This window comes from Lagopus leucura, unplaced genomic scaffold (assembly GCF_019238085.1).
Source record: "Lagopus leucura isolate 7727_CA_CO unplaced genomic scaffold, USGS_WTPT01 Super-Scaffold_100028, whole genome shotgun sequence".
Classification (NCBI taxonomy): Eukaryota; Metazoa; Chordata; class Aves; order Galliformes; family Phasianidae; genus Lagopus; species Lagopus leucura.
In genome coordinates this window covers 3,150,492-3,169,826 of record NW_024962279.1, presented here as the reverse complement: position 1 = coordinate 3,169,826, position 19,335 = coordinate 3,150,492, and the positions used below count along the sequence as shown (strand labels likewise).

The following is a 19,335-nucleotide window of genomic DNA, read 5'->3' as shown; positions in this document are numbered from 1 at the left end:
GTCCTCTGTGGTGTTTGTTAGAGCACTGCTCCAGATTGCATCTGCTGGGTGAAGGTTTAGAAGTTGGGCTTCAGTGAAGGAGTAGAGCAAAAAGCCTTGATAGCAACAAGACACTTTCAAGCTGATGGATGCACTCCTGGTGTTCCAACTTCCAACCCACCAACCAAAGATGGCTAAATATGTCTTCTCTAGCTTTTCATTTAAAACAGTAACGTGCCAATTTTAGAAACAAACTAGTTTATTACTTTATTTTTCATTTGTAACTGTTCTGATGTTTCCTGCTGGGATGTGCTGTGATTTCTGCCTTCCTATCTCTCCTTTGCAGTGGCTCCTAAAAGAACCTTGCAACAAATTTTTATGAAAGTCTTCAGAGAAGAATTTAACTAATCACTGTTTTTGTTGCATGAACTAGAATTAAAATCTTGATACAAACACCTCCTGTAATCATATATATATTTTAAAAACAACCCTGTTTTAAACAGGGAAACTGCAGCCTTGTGGCAGCAGACACCTCGGCTTCTCCATTCTTGTGATTATAAGACATCGTGTTCCTATTAACATTAGCAGTGGTGCAGTAAAATGCATGGGGCAATGTCAGCATTATATGGGCAATTGGTGGTGAAGTCTCAACCAATGTTAGGTGTGGTTGGAGAAGTGCAGAAAGGTGTGAGGCAGGACTGATGGCAGGAGCAGCTTTCTGGGATGGCAGGAGCACACGGAGCAGTTGTTTGATTGCTGAAGAGTGCTACTCTGTAAAAGTCACTGAACTGGACTGAGCTGACGCACTTCTCCTGCTTAAGCATGACTTAAGGGTGGATTAGTGTATGCAGAGACAGAATGCTCAGTTTTGAATAAGCTCATTTGGGTAATTGAAAAACAACATTGAGGCAATGCTGGGCAAAGATTTTCCAGTGCAGGATTTAACCTTAGGGTTTGCTATCAGGGTTTATTCTCTCAAGGTAGCAGCTCGATTTTCAGTAGTGTGAACTTCTAAACAGAAAACATTGCCTGTTCTGCTGTTTGGAAGCTTTAAATTCACGTGCTTTAAAAAAAAAAAAAAAAGACAACTTACAGTTTTGAAACTCTTGGCCATACCCTCCACCATTTGACTCTCACTTTTGTAAACAGTTCACTGGCAAAAATCCTAATAATATTAACATTTGATGCTGCTCTTTTAACCAAACCACCACTTGTTCTCCTTTTTGTCGTGCACGCAAATAGAGTCACTTTTTATTTAATGCAAGTACCTTGTTTCAAAGAATCACAGAGGTGTTAGGAGGAGTAGTAAGAATTCCCCATCAGAATCAACTGCCTGGCTTTAGTAAACAGCAGCAAAGTGCCGTATTTCCTGTTGTGTTTTTTTTGTTGGAAGTTGTGTTACATAAACCTAACAGCTGCAGCAACAGATCTCACTCGTTCTGAAAAGTGAGTCTACAGGTCAGTGGTGTAAAAAAGTAAATTGCTCCAGCAGTTTATCGATCAAAATGCTGTAGCCTTAAAGAACTTGAAAGCGTGAATGCTTTTTCCCTCTCTTCTTAGGAGGTATAGTTCATTTTACTGTGCAGGGTGCTTTGTGTGGTGCATTCTGAGTAGTAAATTTGGAACTGAAAGATTCGAAGCTGAAGCAACACTGCTTGACATTAAGGTGATTCATAGTGTTTTGATACTGATTTTAACAAGAAATAATTTCTAACCGCTGTGGGAAAAATATGTGGAAAATTTGTTTTATGTCAGAAAAATATTCAAGGCTTTGTATGAAAGGATAAAACTAATTTCTTAACTGAGTCAAATATATCACGGAAGCATGGAATGAAGTGTTGCTGAAAATGCCCACTGCTTGATCAAGGTGGTCTCTGCTAATATCAGAGTGAACTGTGTGCTGTGTTGCGTCCAATCTCAAGTCAGCACTTTGGGGTGCTGGTGGAAAATGCTTTCCTCTGTGATTCTGAAGTCTGGGGGCCTGCTGCTGTCTTGGAAAGTGAGAACTGATTCTAAGTGATAGCCTAGATGGTGTCACCTGGGAAGGACATTCTGCATCATCTGTGTTATATAGTTGCATGGCATTGGTTATCTTTGGGGAGAAGAGAATGTGTGGTTTGGCTTAACATAGCAGACCTTGGAGCCCATCTTTCTTACCAGGAGTCTTTCTATTTTGCTGCTTAATGATTTGTTGTCATTTCCATACATTTGCATTTTGTGACTTACATGTGTGATGAACTTTCCATTCAATATACTGCATTTCTCCTAAATTTTTGTTTCTAGTCAGACTAACACTACTAATACTTTTTAACATCCGTACTGCCAGCAAACTAAGTATTCTAGTTTGTTTTCAGTACCTTACGTGGCATAACTCAAGTATATAACATAGTAAAATGTATTGCTCTCTGAACTGGTTTATAAGGAAGCCTGCTACTTAGTTGTATTTCTGATGCTCCTTTTTGTTACGAACTTCTACTACAACTTTGTCAATTACAGCAGCTGTATGTCAATAAATACAATAAAAGTTTATTTCCTGTATTGATGAATGGTATGCTGTTTCATTACTGTCATCATGGTGTATCTGTTTCTTTCATATGCGCTTGGAATTGTATTACACAAATCGAATAAACTGGAATGCTGTAGGATGCGATGGGTAAGCAAATGGATTTTTGGCTGGATGCTTTTATTTTATATAATGTAAGTTATGCACACTTCTTAGTTTTGAGGCAGGATGCATCTGAAAGATTTCCCCGTAGAGAACCAAGTTTTTCTCCCCACATGACTCCTTTGTGGTACAACCATTACAGGGTAGTCTGTATTTATGGAACTTGATGTTATGTACATTTCTCATATAATCTGCATTCATTCAGAGGCTTTGTGTTGGTAGAACCACTTCATGCTGGGTCTGTTATGCTATGTCACTTCAGTAGAGCAGCAGAGGGGAAAATTATTATGTGTTTGTATTTGACCAGCTTTACTTTCAGGTGCTTTTAAGTGGTCCATATTTGTTTCACGTAGTTAATACTGGTTTTCCTGCTATGGATGGAAAGGGAACATTGGCTATCACTAAAGTGTCTCTTGCGTTCAGCATCGGTGCAATAAAGTCCATTAAGTTCATGTAAACAGTGGAGCTGTTCAGATTTTATAGCTGTGCCAAGGGATGTTCATTTACCCCTGAAATTTGCTGAATGGTGATTTTGTTGTTGTTTTTTAATAGTGCTGATTGTGTATGGCACTTTCTGAAAGTGCAGGGTTCCACCTGAAGAGATTTGCCAAGGGAAACTATGTCTTCAAGGTTACACTTTTAAAAGGAATTGTCTAAACGTGATTACTGAACTCAGTGTGGGAAGGCAATTAATGTACATTTGTAGCCAATGTATTTTCACGTGGAATCGGGCATCAGGAGTACAACACTTACTGCAACTAATTTCTTAAGACCAAAAGTTCATAGTAGTGATCAGCGTTGCTTTATGCACCAGATTGACCTCTCCGTCCTTCTTTTCCACTTTCTTCATGTAGTTGCACAAAAGGAGAGTTCAGCATTTCATCCATGCTGAAGGAAAATACACAGTGCTTAACAGTTCCCCTGCAGGTGGCTTCACCAAGGAAGCAAGAGAATGAAGGAATGAGCTGACCCCTCAATGCGCTGATTCCTAAGGGAGAAGTACTGGTAGTTCAGTTTGAAGCTTGCATTACTGATGCTCTTATTTGTGGATACGTGGAGCATTATTCCTGAGCAATTTTGCTGAAGTAGTTAACATGCAACTTGACAACTTTTTGTGACTACATTAGGGTTGTTTCTTGTGTTTTTTAAAAAAAGCACACACACAAAAAGCGAGCGCTGCAAGGATATCTCCTGGGTCATCTGAAAGATGTTGTGCGTCAGAGTAGTTAACGGTGCATATGCATAAGGACAAAATTGTCTCTTTGTAATGTTTACTGAATCTTTTTTATGTTTTGTAACTGATTTCTGCTGTAAAATGTGCTCGTAGTTCCACTCCAGATTAACGATCTATATAATTTAGCCTATCTTTTCTGTTTTGTTTCTGTTGCTAGCTGAAGAAATGGCAAACTGAGTAGTGGAGGAATCTAATCTGGCTGCTTTCTGAATGCATTATTTGTATGCTGCTCATAGTATTTTATATAAAATAAACCAAACCAAGCAGTGGAAAAATAAGAGGTTATGTGGGTTATGTGAACAATCAATTTTTTCTGCAGCAGTAGTCAATAAACCATTACACTATAAAGTACATTGCCTCGTGAAGATGGCCAAGAAAAGATGTTTAATTTCCTTGTATGCCTACCTCGCTGATTTTAGTAGCACTGTACATATGTAATTGGACCAGACACATGGTATCTATGTACATAAAGTAACAGAACATAAGGCTTGTTGAGAACAAAACAGGCAAGTAGTTACAACTACTTGTAACAGTGCTTTTCTGAAAGCCTCGTCTGTCTGTACGTACTTGCTCCATATTTTTATGAGTCTGACTTGGTAGCAAAACTCTTGTGAAGTGAAGAAGGGAAATGAGAGTAGAAGGGAACCCCGAACACATATGCTTGGTACTTGTGAGAAGTGCCAAGCAGGAGAAAATCCACTGTGAGACTTGTACTGGATGAATTGTTCAGTTGTAAAACAGCCTTATTTAAGTTTATTAATCTCTTTGATTAGAAATTTAATCTTAAAAGCTTCCTGATAGGACATTTTAAAATTCCTCCTTAAAGCTATTATAATCATTTAAAATCGTAAGCTATATAAAATCATGGATGTATCTGGTAGTGATGCTCTGCTTATTTTCATGAACTCCTTTATTTTTGCTTCTGCCCATGGTTTAAACTAAAGAAAAAACACCCTTTTAATCTACCTGGCATATATCATTCTCAAATAAGAGTTGTTCTCCACCAATGCTGTGCACATAAGACACTAAAAGCTCATATAAAGGCCCTTTTTTTTTTTTTAAAATTGTAGTAATGTAAGGTCTGAAGGTTTGAAGTTTTCAGTAGAGCTGTGAATACTTCCATCCCTTAATCTGAATTTAATTGGAATTTGCCTTTGTTCCAGTCTGTGAAAACATACCGTCTAGATTTTCAGTTCTTTCATCTATGTTCTTTGGAGTGATTTTAAGCGAGCTTTTTCCATAGAAATTGTAGCTAACACAATAAGAAACAAAATGTCATTTAAAAAAAAAAAAAAAGGGGGGGGGACAGGGGGTTTAGAAGCATTTTTAAACCTGCTTCCCCTCTTTGGACTGTTCAGAGCTTAACATAAAAACGTTGAGGTGTATTTACAGTAGAAAGAATACATACATTTAGTAAAATGTGTTTTAAATTTGTTTTGTTGTCAGAAAAAATGTTTAAGGATTATAGCAAAGTGTCACCAGTAGAAGGTTTTAAAGTCCTTGCCATCTTCTTACCCAAGTAAGTGCTCTTTAGGGACTTAAGTCTCAGCAAAGGCTGCTTACTGTTTGCAGCGCTTTCTCCACAAGCTGCAGTGAGAGAATTCCTGTGATGAAGTTTGTACTCCTTGTATTCCAGTGCAACTTTGCCATAAACAAGCAGATAAAACGTAGGTATGTCTTCAACTGCTTAAGCATATCTGCAGACTTGTGTTGGATGTCTGAAGGCTGTGTGTCTGTGTGTTAGCACTGGCAAACGTATGTATTTCTATGCAGGATGCCTGGAAATTTATGCTGCCCAAGAAACTTACACTGTTTCAAGGCCACCTCAAATTCTTATGATTGCTCGTTGTAAATGCTTTTGAGGGGGTCAGGAACTTCATCTGGCAAGGATTTTTCAAGAGTCTGTACAGATTCTTTTTATTGCTGTTCCTTTTAAATCTTTCAGACTTTTATTGCAACCAGAACATCTTTGTACTGGGAATTGGTTTGGGGAATCATGTTTACTCTCATTTCTAACATCTTGTGGTCACTTTTTTTGTGCTGCAAGCCTAAAACAAATGTTTACAGCAGTTGTGTGTTTTCAAGATAGTCTTGAAAGAGCAGTCATCTTCAGATTCAAGGCTTTTGCTTTATTTCTTCTCTTTATTTTGTCTGTGCTTCTCAAGACATATGGTGTGTATGCTGCAAGGGCTTTAAAGTAATTTTTTCATGTTCCTTGCTCTTCGAAGCTTCTAATACAGACTGTCAGTTTCCTCAATATCTTGTACTCTGCTATGCAATGGTAGGCTGTGCTAACTCACTTGATGAAGTCTGTCATTCGCAGCCAGGAGTCTGTCTTTTGTCAAAACTCTTGGCTGAAAGTCTTCTCTTGGCCTTCAGAAGTTGGTATAACATATATACATAACACTGAAAGAGACAAAGTTGTGTGCTTTCTAACCTTACGTTTGTAGGCTTCTCTTTTCTGTGCCAAACTTTCTTTGGCTGGATTTTCTTTATCACCCTCGAGACTGCTTTAATTCTTTGGAATAAATTTTCCTCTCATTACTGGCAAGGTGTGGGTTTGTAGCATCCACTTTTGGTTGAAATTCTCTGTCCTGTTCTAATGTGGGGTTAGAATTGACTTTCAGGTCCCCTCTTGGCTCCTAGCCTTAATCTCTTTGTGGGAATCATCATGGAGCAATAGCTGCTGGAGTCTAACAGAGATCTTAACAATAGGGAAAACAAACTAGAAGTCAACAATTACAAAAGCGAGCTTAAATTGTAATTTGAAGGCACTGCATAAACATAATGACACATTGTCTCTGAGTAACGTGGAGGGAATAAAGCATGCTGAGGTGCTGGTATGATACCTGGAATTAGACATAGCCATAGAACATACTGACAATATGCCACTGTATTCTTCTAAAATTTATTAACCAAGTTGCATGTAAAAGAACTTAAAATGTGTAATTCTGGCTTTTTGTAGCTGTTTAAGCTGTGTGGGAGTCAGTTTTACAAAAAAAGAACAAAACATGATTATATACAGCAAAAGATGGGTTTTGTATTGCCTTTATGCATCAGTCTTTTCTGTTATTTTTCAAAGCAAGTGGGAGCGGGCAGAGGTTTGCTTTTGATGCAATGGAACATTCAAAATTCTAGTGTTCTGATGAAGGGTATGCATTATTGAACAACTTTAGCATGGTGGTTTTTTGTTTTGACTATAAAGTTACATTAGGATAATATTTTTTATCATGCTGTTAGAGATGAAAGTGTACTGGTATAGTAAATAGTCCTCTTTGTCTGATGTTTCTGAATATGCAGTACTATCTTGCATACTGTGCTCCTGAACTTCAGGAGGAACCAAGAGCTGGCTGTGGGCTCTGCCAGGAGGGCAGCACTTTGTCTCTATGTGGGAACAGCATCTTTCTCAGGCATAAGTTGTGCTCGCACTGTCGCCAGCAGTCAGAATAACAGGATAACTTTTTAGGAGAACTTCTCTATTTCTCTTGTCTTTCTAGTTGATGATATTATTCCTTTATATTGTAATAGAGGGGCTTGACTGGTCCATAGCAATGCCTGAAATACAGCCTGTCTTGGATGTGTTAGGTCTGAGCAAACATGCACTCTTTGTGCAATTCATGTAATTAGCAACAGTGTTTTCAGGGGCGTGCTTTCAACTTCAGGGCAAAAAAAAAAAGGTCAGTTAAAGTTTCTTGTGATTAAAACTTAAACCAAATCTACCTCAAATGTTTTTTCAGAGCTGGGCCTGAAGTGTTTATTATCCTTGTTACTGACTTGAAACTAACAAATGCATTGCAGAACTGTAGTAATAACACAATGTTAACAGCTCCTTAACTCTTGTTTTTATCTGCAACAACTCACTGTGGGTGGAGGAAGGGTCCTTTCTGTATATCCTGCTGTGAGGAACCTTGGACTTCTGAAGTATCAACACAAAACATTTTTTACCTTCAAGACAAGCAAACATGATGTGTGTGCATGTATATAACTGTTATATCTTTGTATTTGTGATAAATATAAACATATGCACACAGAATCATCTAAGCGTACATGTTGAGAATGAAAGGTTCGAATTCTCTAGCTGCTGTTGGCCTTGCATGGCTGGTGCATTTGTGCTGGTTTCTTCTACAAAACATACTTGTGACCAGCTGAGCACAGGTAACGGACCACTGAAAATATCAGTATGCTGTTTCCTATATGGTGATACTAATTCTCTGGTTGTTTTTTTTTTTTTGGTTCTTTCTAGCTGTGCTACAGTGGAAGCATAGAATAAGTAGAAATAATTTTGCCAGGAGAAATTATGTAAAATTTAGTGTAAGTAAAGATTTAATATGAAATGATTTCTTTTTAAGGTAACTTTTTAAAATAGGATTTTTACAGCTTGGGTTAACATAAGAACGTAAGTGGTTCAAATGAAGTTTGCTGCTCTGTGTTGATAACACTAAATGTAAGACAATTTAGCTAGCCAAGATCACACAGGGAGCCTTGTATGGCTTAATATCTTCTGTAGCTTTCAGAGTATTTTGAAGACAGAAGTGCATTTTCTTAACGTTTAAGTGAATCAATAACGTATTTTAGCTTTCCTCTGAAGCAGTGTTGTTTAGCTGCTGGCTTGAGGTAACCACAGGGCTGAAGAGCTCAGTTGACTGTCTGATGAACTGTTCTTAATGAGCATTATGTTATTTTCCCCTCTCATTTTTCTAGGCTGTTCAATTAACCCCTAGACGATGGCTGAATCTGCAGGAGTACCAAAGCAAAAAGCTGATGGCAGACCACGGGGTTACAGTTCAGAGATTCTTTGTGGCTGATTCTGCAGATGATGCCCTGGAGGCTGCTCAGCGACTAAGTAAGTTGACTGATAATGGGAGTAATCTGCTTCACCAGATAGCAATCTGGAAAATAAATTGCTTCCTAATAAGTTGTACACAATCTTCAGATTGATGTTTATTGAAATGGCTTGATATATTGTCCAAACCATAAATATTTATTTTATTTATGATCAGCAGTGCTTAACAGAAATATTTTCTCTGAAGTTTATTTCTTAGGGGTAGGCAACATATAGCATGGAGTCTTTAATTGATACTATCTAAGTCATTTTGCCAATTTAGAATGGAGAATACCCTCGTGAGTACATGTTGTATATTTGATAAAATTTAAGAAACCGAAGTAAACAAACTTGTGGAAAAACAAGCATTTGCTCTATTAAAAAGCAAAAGAAGAAAAAGGTTTTGAACTCTCAATTTTTGAAGATACTCAGAGCTGAGTTGGATGCAGTCTGAGCAACTTAGTTTAGCAGACCTTGCTTTGAGCCAGATGGGGTGGGCAAGACACCTGTGGAACCTTTTAGCATCAGCTATTCTATCGTTCTTCAAAGAAATAAAATGTGCAAGAGAAAATTACATACATGTTTGTCCACGCATACTATTCCATCTGAGGAAAAGAGAAAAGGTGAGTTAATTACCATCACAAAAGGATTTGACAGTGGTCAGAAGAGAAGGTCGTGGTTCAGGAGACATCTTCATTTTAGTGTAATTAAGATGAGATTGTGGGTTAGAAAGAAGTTTATGTAACACTTGTCATTATCCAAAGGAAATGTGTTCAAGTACGTTTTCCACCCATTTCTGGATGTAAAAAAGTTCTTTACTTTTCTGAAGTTAATAACAGTATTTTTTGTAGTTTTCCACTTTTGATTTTTTTTGTTTAAAATGAATATACCATAATCAACATGCCAGAGGACAAACGTTATTGTAGTCTAATTGTCTAATAACAGGAAGTTTTTTTAATGTTCTACTTAATGCACAAGCCACTTAGTTAAATGTATTTCAGTTTTACACACTAGAAAGTAAATAACACAATTGACTGATCTCAGAGATCTCATCAGTCCTCAAGTAGCTGAATAGGATTAGCATAATGGCTTGATAAATCTTTATAACGTCATGAAGGTGATATATTTTCCAGTAATCAAAACCTTCTTATGTCAATTAGAATATTTGAAAATATATTTGAAGCAAAAGCATTAAATGGTACCGTTATGGTCATTTGTTAGTGCAAAGTGGGAAAAAATGATGGCTCAAAGCAAAGCTCATAAAATCTGAGGATTTCTTTGTGTGTGGACATCTGAGAAAACCAGGAAATGTCCTATGAAGCTATGGCAGCTTTTTTCCACAAATCTTTCAGTGCTTAAACTCTCTTTTCCCTGACTGAGCTCATAAATGGATTAGCCTATCCAATAACTGTAACTATTCTAGATCCCTTTAACTATTTGCAGAAATAAATTGCTCCATTAAAGGCAGTAGACCCTTTCTGTTCTGTGATGCCAGATTTATTTTAAATAACCTTCTGTAGGTTGGTTGGTTTGCAAATCACTTCGCTCTATTAAAAGAACCTGTTGAAATTCAAATAATTGAAAAATATTTGTTAATCCAAGTCAACTGCATGCTTTTTGACTGGGGTGGCTTGTTAACACCTTAAAAATTACAAGTCAGAAGTAGCTTTCTTCATTTATAGAACTATATTCAACAGTCTGCATTGCTGTGTATTAAAGAATTGTGGTTTAGGGTATGAAAGCTATTACATGTTGAAGTGATTGACACACACCCCATTGTTCCACTAGATAATTAAGCATCCTTGTAATCATTCTGATATTATGCTGTTGTATTTCTAACATGCTTTTGAAAACTAAGAATCAAAAACATGTTCTGTTTCTGTTGTCATTGTAGCAAGATTTTATCAGATTTATCTCCTTTGTGATCCATCAGGCAAATAGTATCTCTATCAAGTATCTGCATGATGTGACGTGAGCTGTTGTCTTCTGAATGTGGAACTGCCTGGTAAAAGGTTTAGAGCAAACCAAAAACCTTCAGTTTACCACAGGCACAAAATATTCCAAAACCAAATATGGAGTGGAGGTGGCCTTGGGATATTTTTGATAGATAGACATTCTGCAGTAGAAGATAATGAAAGGAGAAAACAGTCACCCTTGCTAAGGCCTACTCAAAAATCTGGTGCTTTGGGTATCATATGCCTCAATGCAGCTGTCCTTCACTTTCACTTCTGCAGGCAGGAAGGGATGCTTGGCAGCATATTCGAAAGGTATTCATACATAAAAGGTACTTTTGGGGGAAAAAAGGTTTTTTCTGTAGGTGTATTTCCTTGAATAGAGGAGAAGCAGTTTGTTCGTGGGGATAATCGTGCAGCTTTATATGATTGTCATGGATCTCTGTATGTGGTAGAATGATGCAAATAAAGGGGCAGAAATTCCTGATATTGAAGATTTGATCAAGTGTAAATCTGAAAATGAAGTAAATTCATGGTTTTCTCAAAAAGAGAAGACTGAGCATGTTGTATTGCTGCAGTGCCTGTAGTCACCAGTTTGTTGTTGGATTTCCTGTTGATGCGATGGGATTAGACCATTTTTGCTGCTGTCTTCACTTGTCAGGAAGGTGTTTAAAGCCTTTCAAGAACACGTGCATTACTTTCACCTGGTATCAGCAGTTTTATTACAGTTTGCTCATTTCCTCTATTGCTCTGTTTTATTCATGTGGATACTGAATACACTGAATATTAATTTTTGCAGAAATATTTTCAAAACTTACCAATGGTACAAAAGGCAGTCTACAAGGAATTTTTAATGGAATTAAAGGATTGCTTTTTTTCTAAGATAAGAATGACAGATGTGAAGAAGATTAAAATGACATCATTAATATTGACTTCAAAAGAAGTTGAGTACAGTAAGGAATACAGAATTAGACCCCAAGGAATTAATTGCCTTTTACATGCTAAGCAAATTTCAGCTGTAAGTCTTGTAAAGAAGGTAGCATTTGTAGAATATCAGGAAATGCGGTTGCAAATGGCTTCATGTTTCATGCTGAATTTCCAAAGTTTTCAAGAGTGAAAGAAAAAGGTGTTGTGCTGTTTTGCTGGATCAGTAAGGTACTGCTTGATCTGCCATCTGAAGAAACACAACCTGTAAACAAATTCTTACAGTTCAAGTACCTCTATTTAATGGAAAACAAAGTGAAGTATTTGGAAGCTGAGCGTTTGCTAGAAATGTAAGGCAATCTAGCTGTTCCTGTACTAACTCTCAAGTCTCTTGATCTGATTCTCACTAAATATACATTCAGAGCTCATTAATCTGGGGAAGGAATTTCCTTTCTTTTTCACACAGTATCAATATGGGAGGGAGAAAAAATATCCTTATCTATCCATACATACACCCATGTTATTAGGATGTGAGCATTTTCACTGCTTGCGTTGGACATATGCGCCATGCAACATTTAGGATCCATCATTTTCCCTTCCCCACCAAGGGTACTTAAGTCTACTTCAGCTCTTGCATTGTGCTTTATGTTCTGTCTGATAGTGAAGTTGTTAAGGGGAACCATCGTTTTAAACCAGTAGGTGGACAAAGCTGAAAGGAAATTGTAATTATGCTGGAGGGTGTTACTACGTACCGTCAATTGGCTCTTTGAATCAGTAGAGAACTTACAGAGGTGGTTGAGAATGTTGAGTATCGTAAATGGATGGTAGAAGCTTGGCATGCTTCTGGCATTTCTTTTCCTGATTTTTAACAAAAGCAATAGAGTGCTGCCTGTTGCCACTTAGAGTGTTTCATTACATTTAGGAATCAGTCAGGTGCAGTGTTCACACTCTATCACAGAGAAATGCAATTGAATTGAGTGCAAGGCCTTTGTTCACTCTTTTTTTCTTTTTTTTCCCCTCAAGAAAAATATAAGAACATGTAGTCTCTGCATATCCTATTTCTATTGTCTTATGCATGACTGAACTGTGGACTAAAGGCAGGCTTTTTATATCAGACTAAAGAGGTAAAAGTACTTTATGAACAACAGCAGAGGATTCTGAAGCTTCTCTCTATGAGATAATTTACCTGTCAACTATTATTCACTATGTTTTACAATGTGGAGATTTCAGTCATGTGATCCCTATTCCTTCCTGTCTCATGCAGGGCTTTTTTTCCTTTGCTGTGCTTACTTATGGATAAGTCTAAACTTGTAGGTGTTGTTTCACATCCCTTACCTCAAAGTTCATCTCCAGAACAGGTCAGAAAACCGCTTGAAAGCAGTGTATGTGTAGAAGAAATCAAATATTGGTCCTTAAGTTGGTAATTTTCTTTTTTTCCATAGAAACCCTAATCCTACAATTAACCTATACTTACATGTTATTGTGTGGTTCACTGTGTAGTAATAATTTTTCACCTGTGCGTAACATTTCATTTCTCCAAAAGCCACAGGGTACTTAGTGATTTTAACTAGTTACTTTTTAAACCCCCAGGATTTTTTGCATCTGGTGAGCAATCACATGCTGTTAAAACATGCTGTTCCATAGAGCTGTGTGCAGCAGCTTGGCTTGCTGTTATGGAACTGCTCTCCCAAAAGTCCTCTTACATTCTCTGACAGCATTTATTAAAGTTCTTTGTACCTAAGTTATGTCTTTCTAGAACTATCCTTTCAGACAAGATGCTGCCATAAGTTATGGGCTAATATGATTCTATTCTCAAATGGGTAAGCATTTAGAAAACAGTCTTTTATATTTAATAGAGAGCTAGTGGTAGTAGAATTTATTCTGGACCTCATTCACCATTATTGAGAGCAAACATCTCCTGCATTAAGAATCCAGTTTATTGATGACCTCTCAGGTAATGGATTTTGCCTAGTTTAGGTGGTGAAGTCCAATACTAGAGGATACCTGCATTTTGCTGGGATTTAGTATTAGGAAATACCTATTTTTACCCTGTTGCTCCCAGTCTTCTCCTGGTGGATGCCTCTTGGATGCAGTTTTGTATTTCATCATCCTTTTCAAAGCTTCACAATTTGCTGAGGTCTGTGCTTTTGTTATCTGTCCCTTTTCCCTTCTCCTATCCTTTTCTTAGAACCTTTTCCTCTATTTTGTCTCTTTGTACTGCCATCTCACCTTGCGACTTGATTGAGAGCTGGCTCTTCCTTTTTTTGTTGTGCAGAAGTCTGCCATACTGTATCTTGTTTACAACAAATTAATGCAACAGCTGCATTCTGCTGGAAGGCACTGTGTATTCGTGCACACTCCCTGTTCTTTTTTCCTGAAGTCTTTTTTTAGACTGCCATTTATTTGACAGGCAGTTGGGATACGAATGTTCCCGCATACGATCACAGATTAAGTAAAGATCACTAGCACTTCTAATAATATTTCTCTCTCTGTTGGTTCACATTGAAATGGTTTGATTTTGTCAGATTATTTTTTCCAAGTTCATTTGTGCCAACAATATTGAAAATCTCACTCATGTCTGAAAATGATGCAAATAATAAACTTGTGTGTGTGTGTGTGTGGGATCCATAATGACCACTATGTCAGCGATCCAATTTGCTCACCCCGTCTGCTGGATGAAGAAATCCAGTAGAATCAGAGGACCTTTCTCCTGGACAGAAGCCCTAAACACCACTGCTGCCTCCTCTTCTTGTGTGTGGTTGGTTTGTTTATGAGTCTTGTAATTCCTGCTGAGTTCTGTGCAATGAAACGATTTCACAGGCTGCTGAAAAGGGGCAAAACTTTAAGCCCTGCAGTGTTTAAGCAATGTCATGTCCTCAGTAAGCCCTGCAAGGGCTCCCTCGCTTGGCTTTATGCGTACCTGCACAGAAGCCCCAGGCACCTGTGTGGAGAGGGGCAGCTTTCCAACAGCACGTGCACTTGTTGGTAGCAGCCACACGTGTTGTGTCCTGCATGCCAGAAACACTGACAACGCAATTTCAGCTTTCCTAGCTGCAATTTCGGGTTTTATTCTTTTTGAAGCAAAATAAATGAAAGGACGTTGTGCAGGTTTACCACTGCATGTTGTGGTGTTTCAAGTCGAGCCTTTCAGATCCAAGTAAAATTATCAGTTTCAATGCTTTTAATATTTTAGAGATGAGAATTCTTCAGGGGACCCTGAGTCTGGTGAGGACTTTCTGGAATAGTTAATTTCCAATGCATGGTTCTGAAAAACAAATGTTTTGTTTGTCTTACCTGCTGCTTTTGTTGGAAAATTACATGCTGAATATAAGTCAGTAAATGCAAGCTGGAAACTGCCTACAGTAGTTGGGTATTTTACAACTATTCTTTGTCATCAGATGTCTTCATATTTAATAGATTTATAGTAATATGAGTAATGGCTTGGGGGCTAACAAATCAAAATCTCATTTCAGATGTTTGACACTAATGTTGTTCTGACTTATTGTTCCCTGTGTAGGATATTTTGATCAAATTACTAAAATAGCTGCTTGGAAGTAAGAACACAAAGGAAAAAAGGCTCTAGAAATGGGGTACTGAATTTCATATTTAAAGCATGCCAGAGAAAGCGGTCACTTACAAATTTCTGTTGAGTTGAATGTATTAGTGGATTTTTGTTTATAAAAGGAGGAGGTGGCAGAAGCCATAGCTCTTGATACGAGGATTTGAAGAGGTGGTAAAGAAGTGCAGTGTGTCACAAGGAAGGTACAAAATGAGTGCTGATGCTTATTCTGGGTTGCTCACACCGTATTTCACAGTTCTTCAATGTAGCTTTGCAGCTGCAAAACAAAAACCAGATGTGTAATTGGGAAGCAGCTGCATGAAATTCTCCTTTTTTATGCATAAAATCAGAACCATTAGATGTGCTTTATGTATAAGACAGAAAAAACTAAACAACTTTTTTTTTCTCTGCAAAGGAGAGAAATCCCTCCAGTGCTCTCTAGATGCCCATTTGCTTTAAAATGTTTGGGGCTGATTACTTAAGCCAAATTCTGTTGCTCCTTGCTTCTCTGACATGCTCTGGAAATGTGATAAAGCTTGTGTGTTGTTTTTAATTTGTAAAACTCTATTGTAAAAAATCCATCTGTGACACCAAACAGCCATTTTTCAAATCCACCTGTGTTTGTAGTGTACTTTTATCCAAATACCACAGTGTATCCCCTCCTGGGGGTGTCTGCTTCTGATGGAAGATGAATGAGCTGTGCTGGATTCTTGGTTTTGTTTGTTTTTGTTTAGGATTCTGCTATCACTGACTGTATTGCTGAGTACGTTTCAAGGTAGAAAGGAATACAAATCTTTCATGTGATAGAAAGTATACAGTACTGAAAGAAATGCCAGCTTAGCTTAATGATCGTTTAGTTGTCGTTAGTGTTTTAACAAAGTATACAGCTCAAATAGTACTGTCCAGGAGCCATATGTGACTTTTACTTGAGAATTCTCTTACTTCCTCTGAAGCCTGATTAATTTTTTTAAATAAATATCACTGTTGATATTAATTATAGCTGAGCACATTCTGATAACAAACACGATGCTATTGGTTAAACCTGTGATGGAAAGATCTGCTTCTCAGCTGGCAGCATGCAGTTTGCCCTCTCTGGGGCTCATTACTACGGCTGTGTTGTGTTGTGATCTTTGGGGTGACCTTGATCACAGGAATTGCAACTCTTCTGTTTGCATGGAACAAACTCTCAGCAGGAGGCATGTTTCATGTATTAATTTTGCAATATTGGCTAGAAACTGGAAATGAGATGACAGTTCCTCAGATTGATGGCTGTGTGATGGTATTTAATCCCATGTATAGGAATGTAAAATATGTAATTGATACTTATGTCTGTACAATGTTTCATTTTTACTTCAAGCTTTTCTAATGGGAATACAAGTAGTAAAATTACGTTGAATTAGTATGGAATTTAAGAGTAAAATGATGACTGGAGATGAGAATGGTTTACAATTAATCCCTTTTTATAGCATCTCTTAGGTCCTTAGTGACTAAGCTTTTTTGTATGGTCAGCAGTTTGGTAGTAGTTGCTTGGGTGAAATAGCTTATTTATTCCTTCCTCCACACTGTGGACGTTTTTACACTTGAAACTGATTTTATTAGAGGCTGCAATTTCATCTGGAAGGGGGCAAAGATGACAGTAGCTCTGATACAGTCTCATCATTAACTGTTATCCTACAAGTACTGTCCTGCACTTGCAGAGACCCTTCCTTTTGTAATCAGAGCTCAGAAGAGGGACATAAGAAGGAGCAGGAGGAACCAGGCCAAATGTAGCGAGAGTTAAACTGAGGAACTTTGCAAAGAGTGAAGTTTGAGTAGTTATAAATTCTTTCAAATCAATACTTAACATTGCACTGGAAAAAAAAAAAACCAAACCAAACAGCTCTTGTTCAGATGCTTTTGTTTGACTGAATTCTGAACTATTGCTTTTTTTTTTTTTTTTTTTTTTTTTTTTTACTATTCCTTGTGCTGAGTCTTACAGATGTCTGTTCTGCTTATTGCCCCACTTGGACGCCTTTGTCATTTTCCTGCTCTCCACCAGCATTCCAAAGGTGACAGAATGTAGCAGGAAAGTACGGTTGTAAGATAACCACTTTCAGGATGCAAGTTGAAGAAGTGGCACCCTTTAAGTTAGTTGTTTCTGTTTAATATATTATTGTGTGGTCCTTACGGAATAGGGGCTGTTTTAGGAAGGGCTGTGATTGATGTATAAGGATATTAACCTGCTTGTTTGCTCTATGAAGATGTGCTTTTGAAACAAGCCAGAAATCTCTGTCACAGCTGACCTTGCAAGCTGTGCAATGCTCAGCTCAAAACAAGCACCAGGAACACTGCACATGATCTCCTTCCCCTCCCTTTCTCCCCCAGCCTCCTCTGGCCTGTGGAGTAAGTTTAAGTGTTATTTTGCAAAGGTTAGTACGACTTGCAGGAGCTTTTTTCGTCTTTGAAGACAGAAGGAGTTTACAACCTAATATTCTGAATACATCCAGCAATTGAGAAGTATGACCATTAAGAAGCTGAGATATTTTCTGTGCAGATAATCTCTACCTTAGATGATAGGGCAGTCATTTGAAGCTGAAGATGATCTGATGTTCCGTTAATCTGCTGCCTCGTATTTGAGAAAGTGCTGTGAATTTAAAATATGTTTATCTACATTTCTTTAAATATTTGCAGTTTAAGAGAAGTAAAACGTTTAAACACACTCATGAAAATGTAATGTGTCTTTGTAACTGCTGAATTCAGTCAGGAGATGCTATCTAACTTCATGTACCATGGTGTATTTTAAATGAGGCATTAACTCTCGAGAGTATCATCATGAAAAGCATTTTAGTTCCAGAAGTTAGCTGTGCTATTATTTAAATGGTATTTGTTTTCTTACAAAAATTCCAAGTTGACCATGTTACCTATAAGTGGTGCACTGTCCCCTGTCCTGCTGTTCAAGTCAGCTATTGCTTCTTGCATTATTGTGAGGGAGAACATTTTTCTTGCACCTCCCTTGGGCTCAATTGTACTGCTCACCTGAGTAAGATAAATAGGGCCAAACTTCAGGCTATAAATCTTCAATATATTTATTGTTCTAAATGTTTAAGAACAACTCAGGATTTTGGCAGGGAGAGGAAAGTAAGGCAACCTCGAGAAGTTTACAGTATAAATAGTAAACTATATAAATGGTAAAAGAAAAATAAGGAGGAAGAGGAGGTGGTAGATGGCAAGAAGGAAATGTTACAGCAGTGCAACTGATGCATATACAGGATTATTTTGGAAGATTTGAGGGAAAAAGTCAGATGCTTGAACAGCTGAAATGTTCTGTGAGAAATAAGAATTTTTTGTGGTAGAAGCATCATTTCATTGCTTAGTGTATTTGACCAGTTCTACCAGTTTCTCATGCATGATCTGTTAGTACTGTTTGATTCTATGCTCATTTTTTGGGGAGGAGAGAAAAATCTCTTCATTTAGCCCCATTCTAAGTCTATTAAAGTCACTGGGAAGCCTGTTCATTACTTGTTCTCTCCTCCACTCCTTGCCAAATCTCATGCCTTCATCCCTGCAGGTGTTCATCTGTGTGTTTGAGCAGCAGCTTTCTTCATCTCATTGCCTGTCAGGTGTGTGAGCATTGTGCTCCACTGAAGAATTCTGCAGCTGCTTGTCCAACATCCACTTTTGTGCCTGTTACATCAGAGGAATCTTCTACACAGGGGTTCTGGTGTGGTTTTTGTTGTTGTTTTTAAAGCTCATTAAAGCTTGAGTAAGTGTGCTTGCATTTTCTCTTGGCTACTTGTTTTTCTACATCTTACCTGTGGTATAATGCAGCTTTTGTTTTGTATGTGGTTGGGGTAAAAGTGGAACAAGAGACTTGAGGCAGATTACTGCAAATTTAACTATCTGACAGTAAAACTAGTTTCTTATACAAATCTTCCCCCATAAATAAAATATTATGTCTCTTACCATAATCTGTCATTTAGGTGCAGTACTTAACATGTATTATAAATAGCTTTTGAGTGACAGTCTTATTTGAAGTCCATATGCAGATAGTATTTATTTAAATAATTGTTTCTTTAGTCTATAAAAAAATCGTTGCATGCCTGAAGATCCTTTCTTAGTGAAAAGTCACTTTGCAGTTTTGGGATGAAAACCATTTCATGTCCCACCATGTTGCACGTTGTTCAGTTCCCAAACAAGGCTCTTGCCTCTCCTGGGTTTGTT

The 19,335-nt window shown here is 37.6% G+C and overlaps 1 protein-coding gene across 2 annotated transcripts in view; it reads left to right on the top strand.

Moving 5' to 3' along the window:
* SUCLG2 (succinate-CoA ligase GDP-forming subunit beta) overlaps positions 1-19,335 on the top strand; it is a 101,181-nt gene that overhangs the window by 9,761 nt on the left and 72,085 nt on the right. For both annotated transcript variants that reach the window (XM_042880841.1, XM_042880842.1), the window contains exon 2: positions 8,580-8,721. In XM_042880841.1, coding sequence (XP_042736775.1) covers positions 8,580-8,721 — 142 coding nt within the window. The remainder of the gene's footprint in view (positions 1-8,579; positions 8,722-19,335) is intronic.